The 18,829-nt window shown below is 47.2% G+C and overlaps 1 protein-coding gene across 9 annotated transcripts in view; it reads left to right on the top strand.

Moving 5' to 3' along the window:
* LOC115308579 (TNF receptor-associated factor family protein DDB_G0272098-like) overlaps nucleotides 1-18,829 on the top strand; it is a 183,088-nt gene that overhangs the window by 26,307 nt on the left and 137,952 nt on the right. For all 9 annotated transcript variants that reach the window (XM_040220927.3, XM_040220928.3, XM_040220924.3 and 6 more), the window contains 2 exons: nucleotides 1,464-1,622; nucleotides 3,136-3,291. In XM_040220927.3, the coding sequence (XP_040076861.2) occupies nucleotides 1,464-1,622; nucleotides 3,136-3,291 (315 nt within the window). The remainder of the gene's footprint in view (nucleotides 1-1,463; nucleotides 1,623-3,135; nucleotides 3,292-18,829) is intronic.

The following is an 18,829-nucleotide window of genomic DNA, read 5'->3' as shown; positions in this document are numbered from 1 at the left end:
GAACAACGGCGGCCATTTTGAACGTGTCTATTGTCTTATTTTGCCAATGAATCGTGCATCGGTGGCATATAATGGAGAATTACAGCGACCCGGAGAACCGGTCGCGGTTTGGTACCCGGTAGCCGACCGGCGCCACTGCGCGTGCGCAGAGGTGGAGATTAAAATCGGCTGGCTGCAAGTGCACCGACCAGGGCCATACCCAGAAAAAAATTTCGGGGGGGGGAAGGTCAGAACCCCCTAACCCCCCCCCCCCCCCCCCTGGTTACGGCCCTGCCTTCAATGATTGGGTGAAGCGTTGGCAACGATGGATTGAAGCAGGGGGAGAATACCTTGAAAAGTTCTGAAAAGACTGTGAACTGATATTGAATAAATGATTTATATACAACAAAAATCCGGGAAGCTTTGGGACAGACCCTGTATTAACGTTTACTCATAATCTTCATACCGTCCTTGATCGTTCATCTTGGGTCGACCGTATATTCTTAGATTTTACTTAATTATTTTATAAGGTTTCACACAGGCTTCGTTTGTATCAACTCAGTTCTCTCAACATTAATAATGATGTATTAGCTCGAATCAACTCCTTTCTTACCAATCGCTCTCTATTTGTTCATGCTGACGGCATTAGCTCGCAACCCTTACCGGTGACATCTGGTGTACCCCAAGGGCCTGTACTAGGCCCTCTTTTGTTCATTAATTATTAATGACCTACACTTGCATGTCTCATCCTCGATTGGTCTGTTCGCTGACGACTCTGTTATTTAATCTGAAATTACTAATGATTTTGATGTCCAGTCACTTCCAAGTGAACTTAATCATATTTCCCGTCGGTGCGATCAATGGCGAATGAAGCTGAATGTCAGAAAGTTTAAATCCATGAGAGTAACACGTCATAATAACACTTGTCCGTCTTACTACATCGAAAATTTTGCACTGGACTCTGTAGCTTCATATAAATTTCTTGGTATACAGATGGCTAACAAACTCTCATGGAACGTTCATATTGAGTATATAATTTATATTGATAATTACATGCTGGGCGACCTTGGAAGACACTTCTCCTGTGCACCATCGTCCCTAAAACGTATTTTCTACATATCCTTAGTCCGCACTAAACTGGAGTACTGTGCCTCCATCTGGGATCCAGCCAATACATTTGCATTATCACTAGAAACCGTTCAAAATCTTTCTGTTCGCTTCCTACTGCACAACTTTCACCGCACTACTCGCGTGTCAACAATGAAAATAACCTAAGGCTTTCCTGACCTCTCCTTCCGAAGAAATATTGCTGGTCTGTGTTTGTTTCACAAAATATATAATCATAACCCAAAATTTACGTCAGCATTTGTTAATAGAATCATCTTGTGTCTCATCTCGTGTCGACCACCAAAGTAAGGTAGGCATCCCTCATTGTCGGAGATAAGCCTTCAATCAGTCTTTTATACCTTTATGCCTTTTCTCAGAAACACAGGTCTGAGTGTCCGAAGATCGAAAGGAAGTGCCCCGACTGCGGTGTCAACGTTCTCAACGAAAACCTTCAAAATCATCAAGACATGGAGTGTCAGAATCGAGTAGTTCTTTGTGACGCCCGCAACGGTGCAGTGTTTTATCATACACTTGGCGTAAGTCGTTTTTAAGGAGCGTAAAAAGTGCAGATTTTTCTGTCTTTTTATTTCTCTTTTATTCCTGTTGAGATGTAGATATGGTCCCGATATTACTAAGAAGAAAAGATCAAAACAAAAACTGGCTCAAAATGGCGCGCACAAAAAGCGTCCGAAGCCCGGCCCACAATGACCTCCAGACGAGTGACGTAGTCGTCAGTCAGGTCGTCACTATCTCAAGAGTGTGTTTGTCGGCCCCACTAACAAGGACGCGCCACCAATAGAGTGGTCTGGTTCGATTCACCTTCACCTCCTGCACCAGCTGCACTTGGTGCAGACCGCCGTATTCGATTTACGGGTGCAGCAGTTCTGAATACAAAGGAAGTATATTAACTCGCATTTTTTCTGCACCGGTGCAGGCTAGTCCAGATAAAAAAAATGAATATGCCCAGTGACAACATGATTGAGATTACAAAGTCACTCTTCTAAGTGTCATTATGAGCAGGGCTTCGGGCGCTCTTTTTGGGCGCAATTTTTAAAATCGGGTGTAAAAAAAAAAGCGACAACTGATCGATGACTCCAAAAATCATTGCCTGTTTGCAATCTCTTTCAAATGCTCTAGCCCCTAATAGTAAAGGCCGGCAATAAGGCAATTGCAATGTGCCCCATAAAACCAACATTTAAAACGTTGATCAAGAGTTGCTAAATAGTCAGTCATCTTACAGTGACGGTTATTTCCTTAATTAATGTGCGTGGAGCACGATAAATTTGTTCTGAATACGGCAAACTTGCAATTCTCACTCCCTTTTACAGAAAACAATTCGAAATAAAATTAAACACTCTGCACATTGTCATGGTGTGAGGCATATATTTATTTTATTTTGAGTATACCTACAGTTGTATGTTCGTGATGCTGACTTTGTGCAACATTAAAACTTTTCTTTAATCGACATTTGCGCTCAGTGGAAGTCGTTGAGGCATTCTTGACAAAAACAATATTCAATATATGTGTATATGCACTACCAAGTTTTAAAGGCGTTCGCATTTTGAAGATCACTGTTGATGGGCATTAAATGATATCATATCTCGAATAAACTGAAAAGGTCAAAATATATTAGCTAATACTATTTCTCTATCTTGCTGCATGTTTTTAGTGCGCATCAAAATGTGTACCAGCTCACCAGCGATATTACCTATGTTTGAATAATAGAACCAAAGATACAAGCCATTAACAACTGAGGTGAACGTGGTTTCGTGTCAAAACATGCTGTGATAGATTCTATTTCTACCGAATACATTACATTACAGTACCGAAACAAAATACCGCGTTGCATTCAAGTAAGCGAAAGAAAGCGACATTGTAAAAATTATTAGACAACAGTTATCGAATGTAAGTTCTAAAGACCAATACAAGGCGCGTGACTAAGCTAGTCAAAACAAAGTCTTGATGGCCCTACCATTAATAATGCGATTTCATATGTATAGTTTCTAACCACAGTCCGGCGTGTTTTATATATTTTATCGCAATTTGAAGGATCATGAAGAAGAATGCCTCGAGAAACCACTGGTCTGCGAGGACTGTAAGGGTGAGATACTCAGGAAGGATGAGTCCAAGCATGCCTCCGAGTGCCCAATGCGTGCTGTGTGCTGCGAGAACTGTGATGGATTTTATCCCTACTCTTCAGAAAAGGTGAGGAATAATTCGCGATTGGTTCTACTACGGTACCTGGAACGCGTCTTCGACTGATGTGTTTAGGGACCTATCCCGCGCTGGTATCAAAAGGGGTCCCGAAGCGATAACAAATGACGTCAAAAAAGTCAAATTGTCTTGATATTGGATGTCGCGAGGCTGGCGTTTGGTGCTACAAGTCACGGCAAAAAGTACGTGTGAACGCGAGTGTCACTGTCGTCTTGGAGTCCCAACTCCAGGCTGCTAAAGCCTCCTTGCCACCGTCGATGTTGAAAGCGACATGCAGCAGAACAGGCGTCTGTCAGGTCCACAACCGCTGCTGTGACACCGCCAGGATCGCACCTGGCGACAATATAAAACTTCCGTGACGTCATCAGGCGGAACTGGACGGACTATTTTTAGGTGTCGGGAAACACTCTAGTCGGAGACACGGCCCATGTACCGTGCAGGTGTACTCTCGTGGACACCATTAGCTGTAACACAGCAGCGGCGGCCGTCCCGTACCCCCAGCGCCACATAGCAGGCACCGTCCGAAACTCCGCGAATACGCCGTGTAGCGGACTCGCTCTTCCCGCCTGCGAGCATACCCTCGCTTTATCGACTACTAGGCGAAGAGCAGACGACGCAACAGCGCTTGCCAGTGTTCGCTGAACACGGCTTCGTGGCGTATCTTGCGCTGTTGTGGATGATTCCCTGACTCGTCAAGACGTGTCTGCCAAACAGCCAGTGACTTTAACGGATAATGTAAGCTAGGTACGACAGTAGCGTAAATATATACTGACGGCTGTTGATGGGTTTTTTTGCTTCTTTCAAATGCTTCCCAATCTGCTTTCAAAATGCGGAATATTAAAGTAAGCCATCACACTGCATTAGATAAAGCAATTTATTTCTTTACATACATTTCTTTCAGTTAATAAAGTGTGGAAAGTGGAAAGGATTTGCTGCCTGGAGCAGCAACAAGCAGCCGGTCCTCTTCAACTGTCCTTTATTGAGAACGTGGCTTGCGTGCAGCGTCGCTTATCGGCCCATCGACCCTGTACGCTTGGATAATCCGGTTGACTCTAGGTAGCGGCCTGCCAGTCATTTCCGCGATCGCTCGCTGAGAATATGAGAATACTCTTTAAGGCACAGATCGACCATCAGCCGTCTCTGCTCGTCTGATATCCTCGCCAGATCGAACTAATCTCAAACTCATTTTCAACCGGCGATTTTTATTGGGGCAGATTGCAGAGTCATTGGGACATCAATCCTGTCTGCGTTTTTTGTTTTTGCTTTTCCAGAAACAGGCGTGCGAAATGCATTTTTAACAATATGCGTTCGCAGACCAGTATGATTGCAGCAGGTGTGATGCAGAAATAACTGTTATACTCCGTTTCACCTAAAATCCGAGCGCAGCGTACGCTACGAAACGACCGAGCCAGTCAAATAGCGGCAAAGGTGAAACGTGGCGGAGTGCACCACCGGGGTACCCAATCAGGTGCGAAAAGTGCGCTTTTGTCACTGCTTGGTTGGCCCTATCGTCTCGTAGTGTCCGTTGCGCTCGGACCTGAAGTTAAACTACCTGAAGTTAAACTACATAAAAAAAATTACATTTAGTGGCGATGATTATACTTAGCCAGCGGACACATATCCATGAGTCAGGAAATCAACCGTGGGCCGTCTTACGCGGTGGTTCGCTGAACCGTGTTCAGCGAAAATTGGCACGCGCTGTGGCGTCGTCTGCTCCCGCCAAGCAGACGACAAAGCGAAGGTGTGCTCGCAGGCGGGAAGAGCGAGTCCGCCACACGGCGTATTCGCGGAGTTTCGGACGGCGCCTGCTAAGTGGCGCTGGGGGTACAAGACGGCTAGAGTTCTTGTATAGCTACCTACGGTAGCAGAGTTGCGCATTCAGCCTCGGCGCGTGGCCGTAGCGCCGGCTTTTCCGCACGAGCTGGATGCTTTGCTCCTCACGTGACTAAATTTGGCGAATAGCAGCGCCGCGCGCGCCGCCGCGCATGGAAAACAGGAGAGGAGGAAAAGGAGGCGGAAAGCAGGGAAACATACGCCGGGGCAAGAGAAACGTCGGCGGAGCGACCGTAAAGGTGGCTTTCTTGCACGCCACCGGATGCTTTGCTCCTCACGTGATGGATCTCGTATGTTCTAATTAAAATAACTCGCGAAGTAATTTGATTCCCGAAATGCTCCCTTGGATTCTAAAACTAGACCAAGTCTGCTTTCATATGTGTGGGGTTAGAGTACTCTGAGGGTTGAACCCTAGGTGCCTGAGCGCTTCGCCTTTGCCCAAATTTTCGGACCACGCCCCCTTTTTGGCCGTTTTTGAAGGGAGAGAGAATGTTCTAATTAAAATAACTCGCGAAGTAATTCGATTCCCGAAATGCTCCCTTGGATGCTAAAACTAGACCAAGTCTGCGTTCATATGTGTGGGGTTAGAGTACTCTGAGGGTTGAACCCTAGGTGCCTGAGCGCTTCGCCTTTGCCCAAATTTTCGGACCACGCCCCCTTTTTGGCCGTTTTTGAAGGGAGAGAGTATGTTCTAATTAAAATAACTCGCGAAGTAATTCGATTCCCGAAATGCTCCCTTGGATTCTAAAACTAGACCAAGTCTACTTTCATATGTGTGGGGTTAGAGTACTCTGAGGGTTGAACCCTAGGTGCCTGAGCGTTTCGCCTTTGCACAAATTTTCGGACCACGCCCCCTTTTTGGCCGTTTTTGAAGGGAGAGAGTATGTTCTAATTAAAATAACTCGCGAAGTAATTTGATTCCCGAAATGCTCCCTTGGATTATAAAACTAGACCAAGTCTGCTTTCATATGTGTAAGGTTAGAGTACTCTGAGGGTTGAACCCTAGGTGCCTGAGCGCTTCGCCTTTGCCCAAATTTTCGGACCACGCCCCCTTTTTGGCCGTTTTTGAAAGGAGAGAGTATGTTCTAAATAACATAACTCCCGAAGTAATTCGATTCCCGAAATGCTCCCTTGGATTCTAAAACTGGTTGAAATCTGCTATCATAAGTCTGGAGTTAGAGTACTCGAAGGGTTGAACCCTAGGTGCCTCAGCGCGGCACCTTTGCCCAAATTTTCGGACCACGCCCCCTTTTTGGCCGTTTTTGAAGGGAGAGAGTATGTTCTAATTAAAATACCTCGCGAAGTAATTCGATTCCCGAAATGCTCCCTTGGATTCTAAAACAAGACCAAGTATGCTATCATATGAGTGGAGGTAGAGTACTCTGAGGTTTGAACCCTTGGTGCCTCAGCGCGGCGCCTTTGCCCATATTTTAGGACCACGCCCCCTTTTTGGCCGTTTTTGAAAGGAGAGAGTATGTTCTAATTAACATAACTCCCCAAGTAATTCGATTCCCGAAATGCTCCCTTGGATTCTAAAACTAGACCAAGTCTGCTATCATATGTCTGGAGTTAGTACTCTAAGGGTTGAACCCTAGGTGCCTCAGCGCGGCACCTTTGCCCAAATTTTCGGACCACGCCCCCTTTTTGGCCGTTTTTGAAGGGAGAGAGTATGTTCTAATTAAAATAACTCGCGAAGTTATTCGATTCCCCAAATGTCCCTTGGATTCTAAAACTAGACCAAGTCTGCTATCATAAGTCTGGAGTTAGAGTACTCTGAGGGTTGAACCCTAGGTGCCTGAGCGCGGCGCCCTTGCCCAAATTTTCACACCACGCCCCCTCTTTGGCCGTTTTTGAAGGGAGAGAGTATGGTCTAATCAAAAAATAACTCGCGAAATAATTCGATTCCCGAAATGCTCCCTTGGATTCTAAAACAAGACCAAGTCTGCTATGATATCTGTGGAGTTAGAGTACTCTGAGGGTTGAACCCTAGGTGCCTGAGCGCGGCGCCCTTGCCCAAATTTTCGGACCACGCCCCCTCTTTGGCCGTTTTTGAAGGGAGAGAGTATGGTCTAATCAAAAAATAACTCGCGAAGTAATTCGATTCCCGAAATGCTCCCTTGGATTCTAAAACTAGACCAAGTCTGCTATGATATCTGTGGAGTTAGAGTACTCTGAGGGTTGAACCCTAGGTGCCTGAGCGCGGCGCCCTTGCCCAAATTTTCGGACCACGCCCCCTCTTTGGCCGTTTTTGAAGGGAGAGAGTATGGTCTAATCAAAAAATAACTCGCGAAGTAATTCGATTCCCGAAATGCTCCCTTGGATTCTAAAACTAGACCAAGTCTGCTATGATATCTGTGGAGTTAGAGTACTCTGAGGGTTGAACCCTAGGTGCCTGAGCGCGGCGCCCTTGCCCAAATTTTCACACCACGCCCCCTCTTTGGCCGTTTTTGAAGGGAGAGAGTATGGTCTAATCAAAAAATAACTCGCGAAGTAATTCGATTCCCGAAATGCTCCCTTGGATTCTAAAACTAGACGAAGTCTGCTATGATATCTGTGGAGTTAGAGTACTCTGAGGGTTGAACCCTAGGTGCCTGAGCGCGACGCCTTTGCCCAAATTTTGAGACCACGCCCCCTCTTTGGCCGTTTTTGAAGGGAGAGAGTATGGTCTAATCAAAAAATAACTCGCGAAGTAATTCGATTCCCGAAATGCTCCCTTGGATTCTAAAACTAGACCAAGTCTGCTATGATATCTGTGGAGTTAGAGTACTCTGAGGGTTGAACCCTAGGTGCCTGAGCGCGGCACCTTTGCCCAAATTTTCGGACCACGCCCCCTTTTTGGCCGTTTTTGAAGGGAGAGAGTATGTTCTAATTAAAATAACTCGCGAAGTTATTCGATTCCCGAAATGCTATCTTGGATTCTAAAACTAGACCAAGTCTGCTATCATACGTTTGGAGTTAGAGTACTCTGAGGGTTGAACCCTAGGTGCCTGAGCGCGGCGCCTTTGCCCAAATTTTCGAAAAACGCCCCCTTTTTGGCCTTTTTTGAAGAAAGAGAGTATGTTCTAATTAAAATAACTCGCGAAGTAATTCGATTCCCGAAATGCTCCCTTGGATTCTAAAACTAGACCAAGTCTGCTATGATATGTGTGGGGTTAGAGTACTCTGAGGGCTGAACCCTAGGTGCCTGAGCGCGGCGCCCTTGCCCAAATTGTCAGACCACGCCCCCTCTTTGGCCGTTTTTGAAGGGAGAGAGTATGGTCTAATCAAAAAATAACTCGCGAAGTAATTCGATTCCCGAAATGCTCCCTTGGATTCTAAAACTAGACCAAGTCTGCTATGATATCTGTGGAGTTAGAGTACTCTGAGGGTTGAGCCCTAGGTGCCTGAGCGCGGCGCCCTTGCCCAAATTTTCGGACCACGCCCCCTCTTTGGCCGTTTTTGAAGGGAGAGAGTATGGTCTAATCAAAAAATAACTCGCGAAGTAATTCGATTCCCGAAATGCTCCCTTGGATTCTAAAACTAGACCAAGTCTGCTGTGATATCTGTGGAGTAAGAGTACTCTGAGGGTTGAGCCCTAGGTGCCTGAGCGCGGCGCCCTTGCCCAAATTTTCGGACCATGCCCCCTCTTTGGCCGTTTTTGAAGGGAGAGAGTATGGTCTAATCAAAAAATAACTCGCGAAGTAATTCGATTCCCGAAATGCTCCCTTGGATTCTAAAACTAGACCAAGTCTGCTATGATATGTGTGGGGTTAGAGTACTCTGAGGGTTGAACCCTAGGTGCCTGAGCGCGGCGCCCTTGCCCAAATTTTCGGACCACGCCCCCTCTTTGCCCGTTTTTGAAGGGAGAGAGTATGGTCTAATCAAAAAATAACTCGCGAAGTAATTCGATTCCCGAAATGCTCCCTTGGATTCTAAAACTAGACCAAGTCTGCTATGATATCTGTTGAGTTAGAGTACTCTGAGGGTTGAACCCTAGGTGCCTGAGCGCGGCGCCCTTGCCCAAATTTTCGGACCACGCCCCCTCTTTGGCCGTTTTTGAAGGGAGAGAGTATGGTCTAATCAAAAAATAACTCGCGAAGTAATTCGATTCCCGAAATGCTCCCTTGGATTCTAAAACTAGACCAAGTCTGCTATGATATGTGTGGGGTTAGAGTACTCTGAGGGTTGAACCCTAGGTGCCTGAGCGCGGCGCCCTTGCCCAAATTTTCGGACCACGCCCCCTCTTTGGCCGTTTTTGAAGGGAGAGAGTATGGTCTAATCAAAAAATAACTCGCGAAGTAATTCGATTCCCGAAATGCTCCCTTGGATTCTAAAACAAGACCAAGTCTGCTATGATATGTGTGGGGTTAGAGTACTCTGAGGGTTGAACCCTAGGTGCCTGAGCGCGGCGCCCTTGCCCAAATTTTCGGACCACGCCCCCTCTTTGGCCGTTTTTGAAGGGAGAGAGTATGGTCTAATCAAAAAATAACTCGCGAAGTAATTCGATTTCCGAAATGCTCCCTTGGATTCTAAAACTAGACCAAGTCTGCTATGATATGTGTGGGGTTAGAGTACTCTGAGGGTTGAACCCTAGGTGCCTGAGCGCGGCGCCCTTGCCCAAATTTTCGGACCACGCCCCCTCTTTGGCCGTTTTTGAAGGGAGAGAGTATGGTCTAATCAAAAAATAACTCGCGAAGTAATTCGATTCCCGAAATGCTCCCTTGGATTCTAAAACAAGACCAAGTCTGCTATGATATGTGTGGGGTTAGAGTACTCTGAGGGTTGAACCCTAGGTGCCTGAGCGCGGCGCCCTTGCCCAAATTTTCGGACCACGCCCCCTCTTTGGCCGTTTTTGAAGGGAGAGAGTATGGTCTAATCAAAAAATAACTCGCGAAGTAATTCGATTCCCGAAATGCTCCCTTGGATTCTAAAACTAGACCAAGTCTGCTATGATATGTGTGGGGTTAGAGTACTCTGAGGGTTGAACCCTAGGTGCCTGAGCGCGGCGCCCTTGCCCAAATTTTCGGACCACGCCCCCTCTTTGGCCGTTTTTGAAGGGAGAGAGTATGGTCTAATCAAAAAATAACTCGCGAAGTAATTCGATTCCCGAAATGCTCCCTTGGATTCTAAAACTAGACCAAGTCTGCTATGATATCTGTGGAGTTAGAGTACTCTGAGGGTTGAACCCTAGGTGCCTGAGCGCGGCGCCCTTGCCCAAATTTTCGGACCACGCCCCCTCTTTGGACGTTTTTGAAGGGAGAGAGTATGGTCTAATCAAAAAATAACTCGCGAAGTAATTCGATTCCCGAAATGCTCCCTTGGATTCTAAAACTAGACCAAGTCTGCTATGATATGTGTGGGGTTAGAGTACTCTGAGGGTTGAACCCTAGGTGCCTGAGCGCGGCGCCCTTGCCCAAATTTTCGGACCACGCCCCCTCTTTGGCCGTTTTTGAAGGGAGAGAGTATGGTCTAATCAAAAAATAACTCGCGAAGTAATTCGATTCCCGAAATGCTCCCTTGGATTCTAAAACTAGACCAAGTCTGCTATGATATCTGTGGAGTTAGAGTACTCTGAGGGTTGAACCCTAGGTGCCTGAGCGCGGCGCCCTTGCCCAAATTTTCGGACCACGCCTCCTCTTTGGCCGTTTTTGAAGGGAGAGAGTATGGTCTAATCAAAAAATAACTCGCGAAGTAATTCGATTCCCGAAATGCTCCCTTGGATTCTAAAACTAGACCAAGTCTGCTGTGATATGTGTGGGGTTAGAGTACTCTGAGGGTTGAACCCTAGGTGCCTGAGCGCGGCGCCCTTGCCCAAATTTTCGGACCACGCCCCCTCTTTGGCCGTTTTTGAAGGGAGAGAGTATGGTCTAATCAAAAAATAACTCGCGAAGTAATTCGATTCCCGAAATGCTCCCTTGGATTCTAAAACTAGACCAAGTCTGCTATGATATGTGTGGGGTTAGAGTACTCTGAGGGTTGAACCCTAGGTGCCTGAGCGCGGCGCCCTTGCCCAAATTTTCAGACCACGCCCCCTCTTTGGCCGTTTTTGAAGGGAGAGAGTATGGTCTAATCAAAAAATAACTCGCGAAGTAATTCGATTCCCGAAATGCTCCCTTGGATTCTAAAACTAGACCAAGTCTGCTGTGATATGTGTGGGGTTAGAGTACTCTGAGGGTTGAACCCTAGGTGCCTGAGCGCGGCGCCCTTGCCCAAATTTTCGGACCACGCCCCCTCTTTGGCCGTTTTTGAAGGGAGAGAGTATGGTCTAATCAAAAAATAACTCGCGAAGTAATTCGATTCCCGAAATGCTCCCTTGGATTCTAAAACTAGACCAAGTCTGCTATGATATCTGTGGTGTTAGAGTACTCTGAGGGTTGAACCCTAGGTGCCTGAGCGCGGCGCCCTTGCCCAAATTTTCGGACCACGCCTCCTCTTTGGCCGTTTTTGAAGGGAGAGAGTATGGTCTAATCAAAAAATAACTCGCGAAGTAATTCGATTCCCGAAATGCTCCCTTGGATTCTAAAACTAGACCAAGTCTGCTATGATATCTGTGGTGTTAGAGTACTCTGAGGGTTGAACCCTAGGTGCCTGAGCGCGGCGCCCTTGCCCAAATTTTCGGACCACGCCCCCTTTTTGGCCGTTTTTGAAGGGAGAGAGTATGGTCTAATCAAAAAATAACTCGCGAAGTAATTCGATTCCCGAAATGCTCCCTTGGATTCTAAAACTAGACCAAGTCTGCTATGATATCTGAGGAGTTAGAGTACTCTGAGGGTTGAACCCTAGGTGCCTGAGCGCGGCGCCCTTGCCCAAATTTTCGGACCACGCCTCCTCTTTGGCCGTTTTTGAAGGGAGAGAGTATGGTCTAATCAAAAAATAACTCGCGAAGTAATTCGATTCCCGAAATGCTCCCTTGGATTCTAAAACTAGACCAAGTCTGCTGTGATATGTGTGGGGTTAGAGTACTCTGAGGGTTGAACCCTAGGTGCCTGAGCGCGGCGCCCTTGCCCAAATTTTCGGACCACGCCCCCTCTTTGGCCGTTTTTGAAGGGAGAGAGTATGGTCTAATCAAAAAATAACTCGCGAAGTAATTCGATTCCCGAAATGCTCCCTTGGATTCTAAAACTAGACCAAGTCTGCTATGATATCTGAGGAGTTAGAGTACTCTGAGGGTTGAACCCTAGGTGCCTGAGCGCGGCGCCCTTGCCCAAATTTTCAGACCACGCCCCCTCTTTGGCCGTTTTTGAAGGGAGAGAGTATGGTCTAATCAAAAAATAACTCGCGAAGTAATTCGATTCCCGAAATGCTCCCTTGGATTCTAAAACTAGACCAAGTCTGCTGTGATATGTGTGGGGTTAGAGTACTCTGAGGGTTGAACCCTAGGTGCCTGAGCGCGGCGCCCTTGCCCAAATTTTCGGACCACGCCCCCTCTTTGGCCGTTTTTGAAGGGAGAGAGTATGGTCTAATCAAAAAATAACTCGCGAAGTAATTCGATTCCCGAAATGCTCCCTTGGATTCTAAAACTAGACCAAGTCTGCTATGATATCTGAGGAGTTAGAGTACTCTGAGGGTTGAACCCTAGGTGCCTGAGCGCGGCGCCCTTGCCCAAATTTTCAGACCACGCCCCCTCTTTGGCCGTTTTTGAAGGGAGAGAGTATGGTCTAATCAAAAAATAACTCGCGAAGTAATTCGATTCCCGAAATGCTCCCTTGGATTCTAAAACTAGACCAAGTCTGCTGTGATATGTGTGGGGTTAGAGTACTCTGAGGGTTGAACCCTAGGTGCCTGAGCGCGGCGCCCTTGCCCAAATTTTCGGACCACGCCCCCTCTTTGGCCGTTTTTGAAGGGAGAGAGTATGGTCTAATCAAAAAATAACTCGCGAAGTAATTCGATTCCCGAAATGCTCCCTTGGATTCTAAAACTAGACCAAGTCTGCTATGATATCTGTGGTGTTAGAGTACTCTGAGGGTTGAACCCTAGGTGCCTGAGCGCGGCGCCCTTGCCCAAATTTTCGGACCACGCCCCCTTTTTGGCCGTTTTTGAAGGGAGAGAGTATGGTCTAATCAAAAAATAACTCGCGAAGTAATTCGATTCCCGAAATGCTCCCTTGGATTCTAAAACTAGACCAAGTCTGCTATGATATCTGAGGAGTTAGAGTACTCTGAGGGTTGAACCCTAGGTGCCTGAGCGCGGCGCCCTTGCCCAAATTTTCGGACCACGCCTCCTCTTTGGCCGTTTTTGAAGGGAGAGAGTATGGTCTAATCAAAAAATAACTCGCGAAGTAATTCGATTCCCGAAATGCTCCCTTGGATTCTAAAACTAGACCAAGTCTGCTATGATATCTGTGGAGTTAGAGTACTCTGAGGGTTGAGCCCTAGGTGCCTGAGCGCGGCGCCCTTGCCCAAATTTTCGGACCACGCCCCCTCTTTGGCCGTTTTTGAAGGGAGAGAGTATGGTCTAATCAAAAAATAACTCGCGAAGTAATTCGATTCCCGAAATGCTCCCTTGGATTCTAAAACTAGACCAAGTCTGCTATGATATCTGTGGAGTTAGAGTACTCTGAGGGTTGAACCCTAGGTGCCTGAGCGCGGCGCCCTTGCCCAACTTTTCGGACCACGCCCCCTCTTTGGCCGTTTTTGAAGGGAGAGAGTATGGTCTAATCAAAAAATAACTCGCGAAGTAATTCGATTCCCGAAATGCTCCCTTGGATTCTAAAACTAGACCAAGTCTGCTATGATATGTGTGGGGTTAGAGTACTCTGAGGGTTGAACCCTAGGTGCCTGAGCGCGGCGCCCTTGCCCAAATTTTAGGACCACGCCCCCTCTTTGGCCGTTTTTGAAGGGAGAGAGTATGGTCTAGTCAAAAAATAACTCGCGAAGTAATTCGATTCCCGAAATGCTCCCTTGGATTCTAAAACTAGACCAAGTCTGCTATGATATGTGTGGGGTTAGAGTACTCTGAGGGTTGAACCCTAGGTGCCTGAGCGCGGCGCCCTTGCCCAAATTTTCGGACCACGCCCCCTCTTTGGCCGTTTTTGAAGGGAGAGAGTATGGTCTAATCAAAAAATAACTCGCGAAGTAATTCGATTCCCGAAATGCTCCCTTGGATTCTAAAACTAGACCAAGTCTGCTATGATATCCGTGGAGTTAGAGTACTCTGAGGGTTGAACCCTAGGTGCCTGAGCGCGGCGCCCTTGCCCAAATTTTCGGACCACGCCCCCTCTTTGGCCGTTTTTGAAGATGAGAGTATGGTCTAATCAAAAAATAACTCGCGAAGTAATTCGATTCCCGAAATGCTCCCTTGGATTCTAAAACTAGACCAAGTCTGCTATGATATGTGTGGGGTTAGAGTACTCTGAGGGTTGAACCCTAGGTGCCTGAGCGCGGCGCCCTTGCCCAAATTTTCGGACCACGCCCCCTCTTTGGCCGTTTTTGAAGGGAGAGAGTATGGTCTAATCAAAAAATAACTCGCGAAGTAATTCGATTCCCGAAATGCTCCCTTGGATTCTAAAACTAGACCAAGTCTGCTATGATATGTGTGGGGTTAGAGTACTCTGAGGGTTGAACCCTAGGTGCCTGAGCGCGGCGCCCTTGCCCAAATTTTCGGACATCGCCCCCTCTTTGGCCGTTTTTGAAGGGAGAGAGTATGGTCTAATCAAAAAATAACTCGCGAAGTAATTCGATTCCCGAAATGCTCCCTTGGATTCTAAAACTAGACCAAGTCTGCTATGATATGTGTGGGGTTAGAGTACTCTGAGGGTTGAACCCTAGGTGCCTGAGCGCGGCGCCCTTGCCCAAATTTTCGGACCACGCCCCCTCTTTGGCCGTTTTTGAAGGGAGAGAGTATGGTCTAATCAAAAAATAACTCGCGAAGTAATTCGATTCCCGAAATGCTCCCTTGGATTCTAAAACTAGACCAAGTCTGCTATGATATCTGTGGAGTTAGAGTACTCTGAGGGTTGAACCCTAGGTGCCTGAGCGCGGCGCCCTTGCCCAAATTTTCGGACCACGCCCCCTCTTTGGCCGTTTTTGAAGGGAGAGAGTATGGTCTAATCAAAAAATAACTCGCGAAGTAATTCGATTCCCGAAATGCTCCCTTGGATTCTAAAACTAGACCAAGTCTGCTATGATATGTGTGGGGTTAGAGTACTCTGAGGGTTGAACCCTAGGTGCCTGAGCGCGGCGCCCTTGCCCAAATTTTCGGACCACGCCCCCTCTTTGGCCGTTTTTGAAGGGAGAGAGTATGGTCTAATCAAAAAATAACTCGCGAAGTAATCCGATTCCCGAAATGCTCCCTTGGATTCTAAAACTAGACCAAGTCTGCTATGATATGTGTGGGGTTAGAGTACTCTGAGGGTTGAACCCTAGGTGCCTGAGCGCGGCGCCCTTGCCCAAATTTTCGGACCACGCCCCCTCTTTGGCCGTTTTTGAAGGGAGAGAGTATGGTCTAATCAAAAAATAACTCGCGAAGTAATTCGATTCCCGAAATGCTCCCTTGGATTCTAAAACTAGACCAAGTCTGCTATGATATCTGTGGAGTTAGAGTACTCTGAGGGTTGAACCCTAGGTGCCTGAGCGCGGCGCCCTTGCCCAAATTTTCAGACCACGCCCCCTCTTTGGCCGTTTTTGAAGGGAGAGAGTATGGTCTAATCAAAAAATAACTCGCGAAGTAATTCGATTCCCGAAATGCTCCCTTGGATTCTAAAACTAGACCAAGTCTGCTATCATATGAGTGGAGGTAGAGTGCTCTGAGGTTTGACCCCTTGGTGCCTCAGCGCGGCGCCTTTGCCCATATTTTAGGACCACGCCCCCTCTTTGGCCGTTTTTGAAGGGAGAGAGTATGGTCTAATCAAAAAATAACTCGCGAAGTAATTCGATTCCCGAAATGCTCCCTTGGATTCTAAAACTAGACCAAGTCTGCTATCATATGAGTGGAGGTAGAGTGCTCTGAGGTTTGACCCCTTGGTGCCTCAGCGCGGCGCCTTTGCCCATATTTTAGGACCACGCCCCCTCTTTGGCCGTTTTTGAAGGGAGAGAGTATGGTCTAATCAAAAAATAACTCGCGAAGTAATTCGATTCCCGAAATGCTCCCTTGGATTCTAAAACTAGACCAAGTCTGCTATGATATCTGTGGAGTTAGAGTACTCTGAGGGTTGAACCCTAGGTGCCTGAGCGCGGCGCCCTTGCCCAAATTTTCGGACCACGCCCCCTCTTTGGCCGTTTTTGAAGGGAGAGAGTATGGTCTAATCAAAAAATAACTCGCGAAGTAATTCGATTCCCGAAATGCTCCCTTGGATTCTAAAACTAGACCAAGTCTGCTATGATATCTGTGGAGTTAGAGTACTCTGAGGGTACAACCCTAGGTGCCTGAGCGCGGCGCCCTTGCCCAAATTTTCGGACCACGCCCCCTCTTTGGCCGTTTTTGAAGGGAGAGAGTATGGTCTAATCAAAAAATAACTCGCGAAGTAATTCGATTCCCGAAATGCTCCCTTGGATTCTAAAACTAGACCAAGTCTGCTATGATATCTGTGGAGTTAGAGTACTCTGAGGGTTGAACCCTAGGTGCCTGAGCGCGGCGCCCTTGCCCAAATTTTCAGACCACGCCCCCTCTTTGGCCGTTTTTGAAGGGAGACAGTATGGTCTAATCAAAAAATAACTCGCGAAGTAATTCGATTCCCGAAATGCTCCCTTGGATTCTAAAACTAGACCAAGTCTGCTATGATATCTGTGGAGTTAGAGTACTCTGAGGGTTGAACCCTAGGTGCCTGAGCGCGGCGCCCTTGCCCAAATTTTCAGACCACGCCCCCTCTTTGGCCGTTTTTGAAGGGAGAGAGTATGGTCTAATCAAAAAATAACTCGCGAAGTAATTCGATTCCCGAAATGCTCCCTTGGATTCTAAAACTAGACCAAGTCTGCTATGATATCTGTGGAGTTAGAGTACTCTGAGGGTTGAACCCTAGGTGCCTGAGCGCGGCGCCCTTGCCCAAATTTTCAGACCACGCCCCCTCTTTGGCCGTTTTTGAAGGGAGACAGTATGGTCTAATCAAAAAATAACTCGCGAAGTAATTCGATTCCCGAAATGCTCCCTTGGATTCTAAAACTAGACCAAGTCTGCTATGATATCTGTGGAGTTAGAGTACTCTGAGGGTTGAACCCTAGGTGCCTGAGCGCGGCGCCCTTGCCCAAATTTTCAGACCACGCCCCCTCTTTGGCCGTTTTTGAAGGGAGAGAGTATGGTCTAATCAAAAAATAACTCGCGAAGTAATTCGATTCCCGAAATGCTCCCTTGGATTCTAAAACTAGACCAAGTCTGCTATGATATCTGTGGAGTTAGAGTACTCTGAGGGTTGAACCCTAGGTGCCTGAGCGCGGCGCCCTTGCCCAAATTTTCAGACCACGCCCCCTCTTTGGCCGTTTTTGAAGGGAGAGAGTATGGTCTAATCAAAAAATAACTCGCGAAGTAATTCGATTCCCGAAATGCTCCCTTGGATTCTAAAACTAGACCAAGTCTGCTATCATATGAGTGGAGGTAGAGTGCTCTGAGGTTTGACCCCTTGGTGCCTCAGCGCGGCGCCTTTGCCCATATTTTAGGACCACGCCCCCTCTTTGGCCGTTTTTGAAGGGAGAGAGTATGGTCTAATCAAAAAATAACTCGCGAAGTAATTCGATTCCCGAAATGCTCCCTTGGATTCTAAAACTAGACCAAGTCTGCTATCATATGAGTGGAGGTAGAGTGCTCTGAGGTTTGACCCCTTGGTGCCTCAGCGCGGCGCCTTTGCCCATATTTTAGGACCACGCCCCCTCTTTGGCCGTTTTTGAAGGGAGAGAGTATGGTCTAATCAAAAAATAACTCGCGAAGTAATTCGATTCCCGAAATGCTCCCTTGGATTCTAAAACTAGACCAAGTCTGCTATGATATCTGTGGAGTTAGAGTACTCTGAGGGTTGAACCCTAGGTGCCTGAGCGCGGCGCCCTTGCCCAAATTTTCGGACCACGCCCCCTCTTTGGCCGTTTTTGAAGGGAGAGAGTATGGTCTAATCAAAAAATAACTCGCGAAGTAATTCGATTCCCGAAATGCTCCCTTGGATTCTAAAACTAGACCAAGTCTGCTATGATATCTGTGGAGTTAGAGTACTCTGAGGGTACAACCCTAGGTGCCTGAGCGCGGCGCCCTTGCCCAAATTTTCGGACCACGCCCCCTCTTTGGCCGTTTTTGAAGGGAGAGAGTATGGTCTAATCAAAAAATAACTCGCGAAGTAATTCGATTCCCGAAATGCTCCCTTGGATTCTAAAACTAGACCAAGTCTGCTATGATATCTGTGGAGTTAGAGTACTCTGAGGGTTGAACCCTAGGTGCCTGAGCGCGGCGCCCTTGCCCAAATTTTCAGACCACGCCCCCTCTTTGGCCGTTTTTGAAGGGAGACAGTATGGTCTAATCAAAAAATAACTCGCGAAGTAATTCGATTCCCGAAATGCTCCCTTGGATTCTAAAACTAGACCAAGTCTGCTATCATATGAGTGGAGGTAGAGTACTCTGAGGTTTGAACCCTTGGTGCCTCAGCGCGGCGCCTTTGCCCATATTTTAGGACCACGCCCCCTCTTTGGCCGTTTTTGAAGGGAGAGAGTATGGTCTAATCAAAAAATAACTCGCGAAGTAATTCGATTCCCGAAATGCTCCCTTGGATTCTAAAACTAGACCAAGTCTGCTATGATATCTGTGG

Source organism: Ixodes scapularis, unplaced genomic scaffold (assembly GCF_016920785.2).
Source record: "Ixodes scapularis isolate PalLabHiFi unplaced genomic scaffold, ASM1692078v2 PGA_scaffold4__175_contigs__length_147842914, whole genome shotgun sequence".
NCBI lineage: Eukaryota > Metazoa > Arthropoda > Arachnida > Ixodida > Ixodidae > Ixodes > Ixodes scapularis.
Note: the sequence above shows the minus strand (reverse complement) of the source record. Positions and strands in the feature narration are given on the sequence as shown.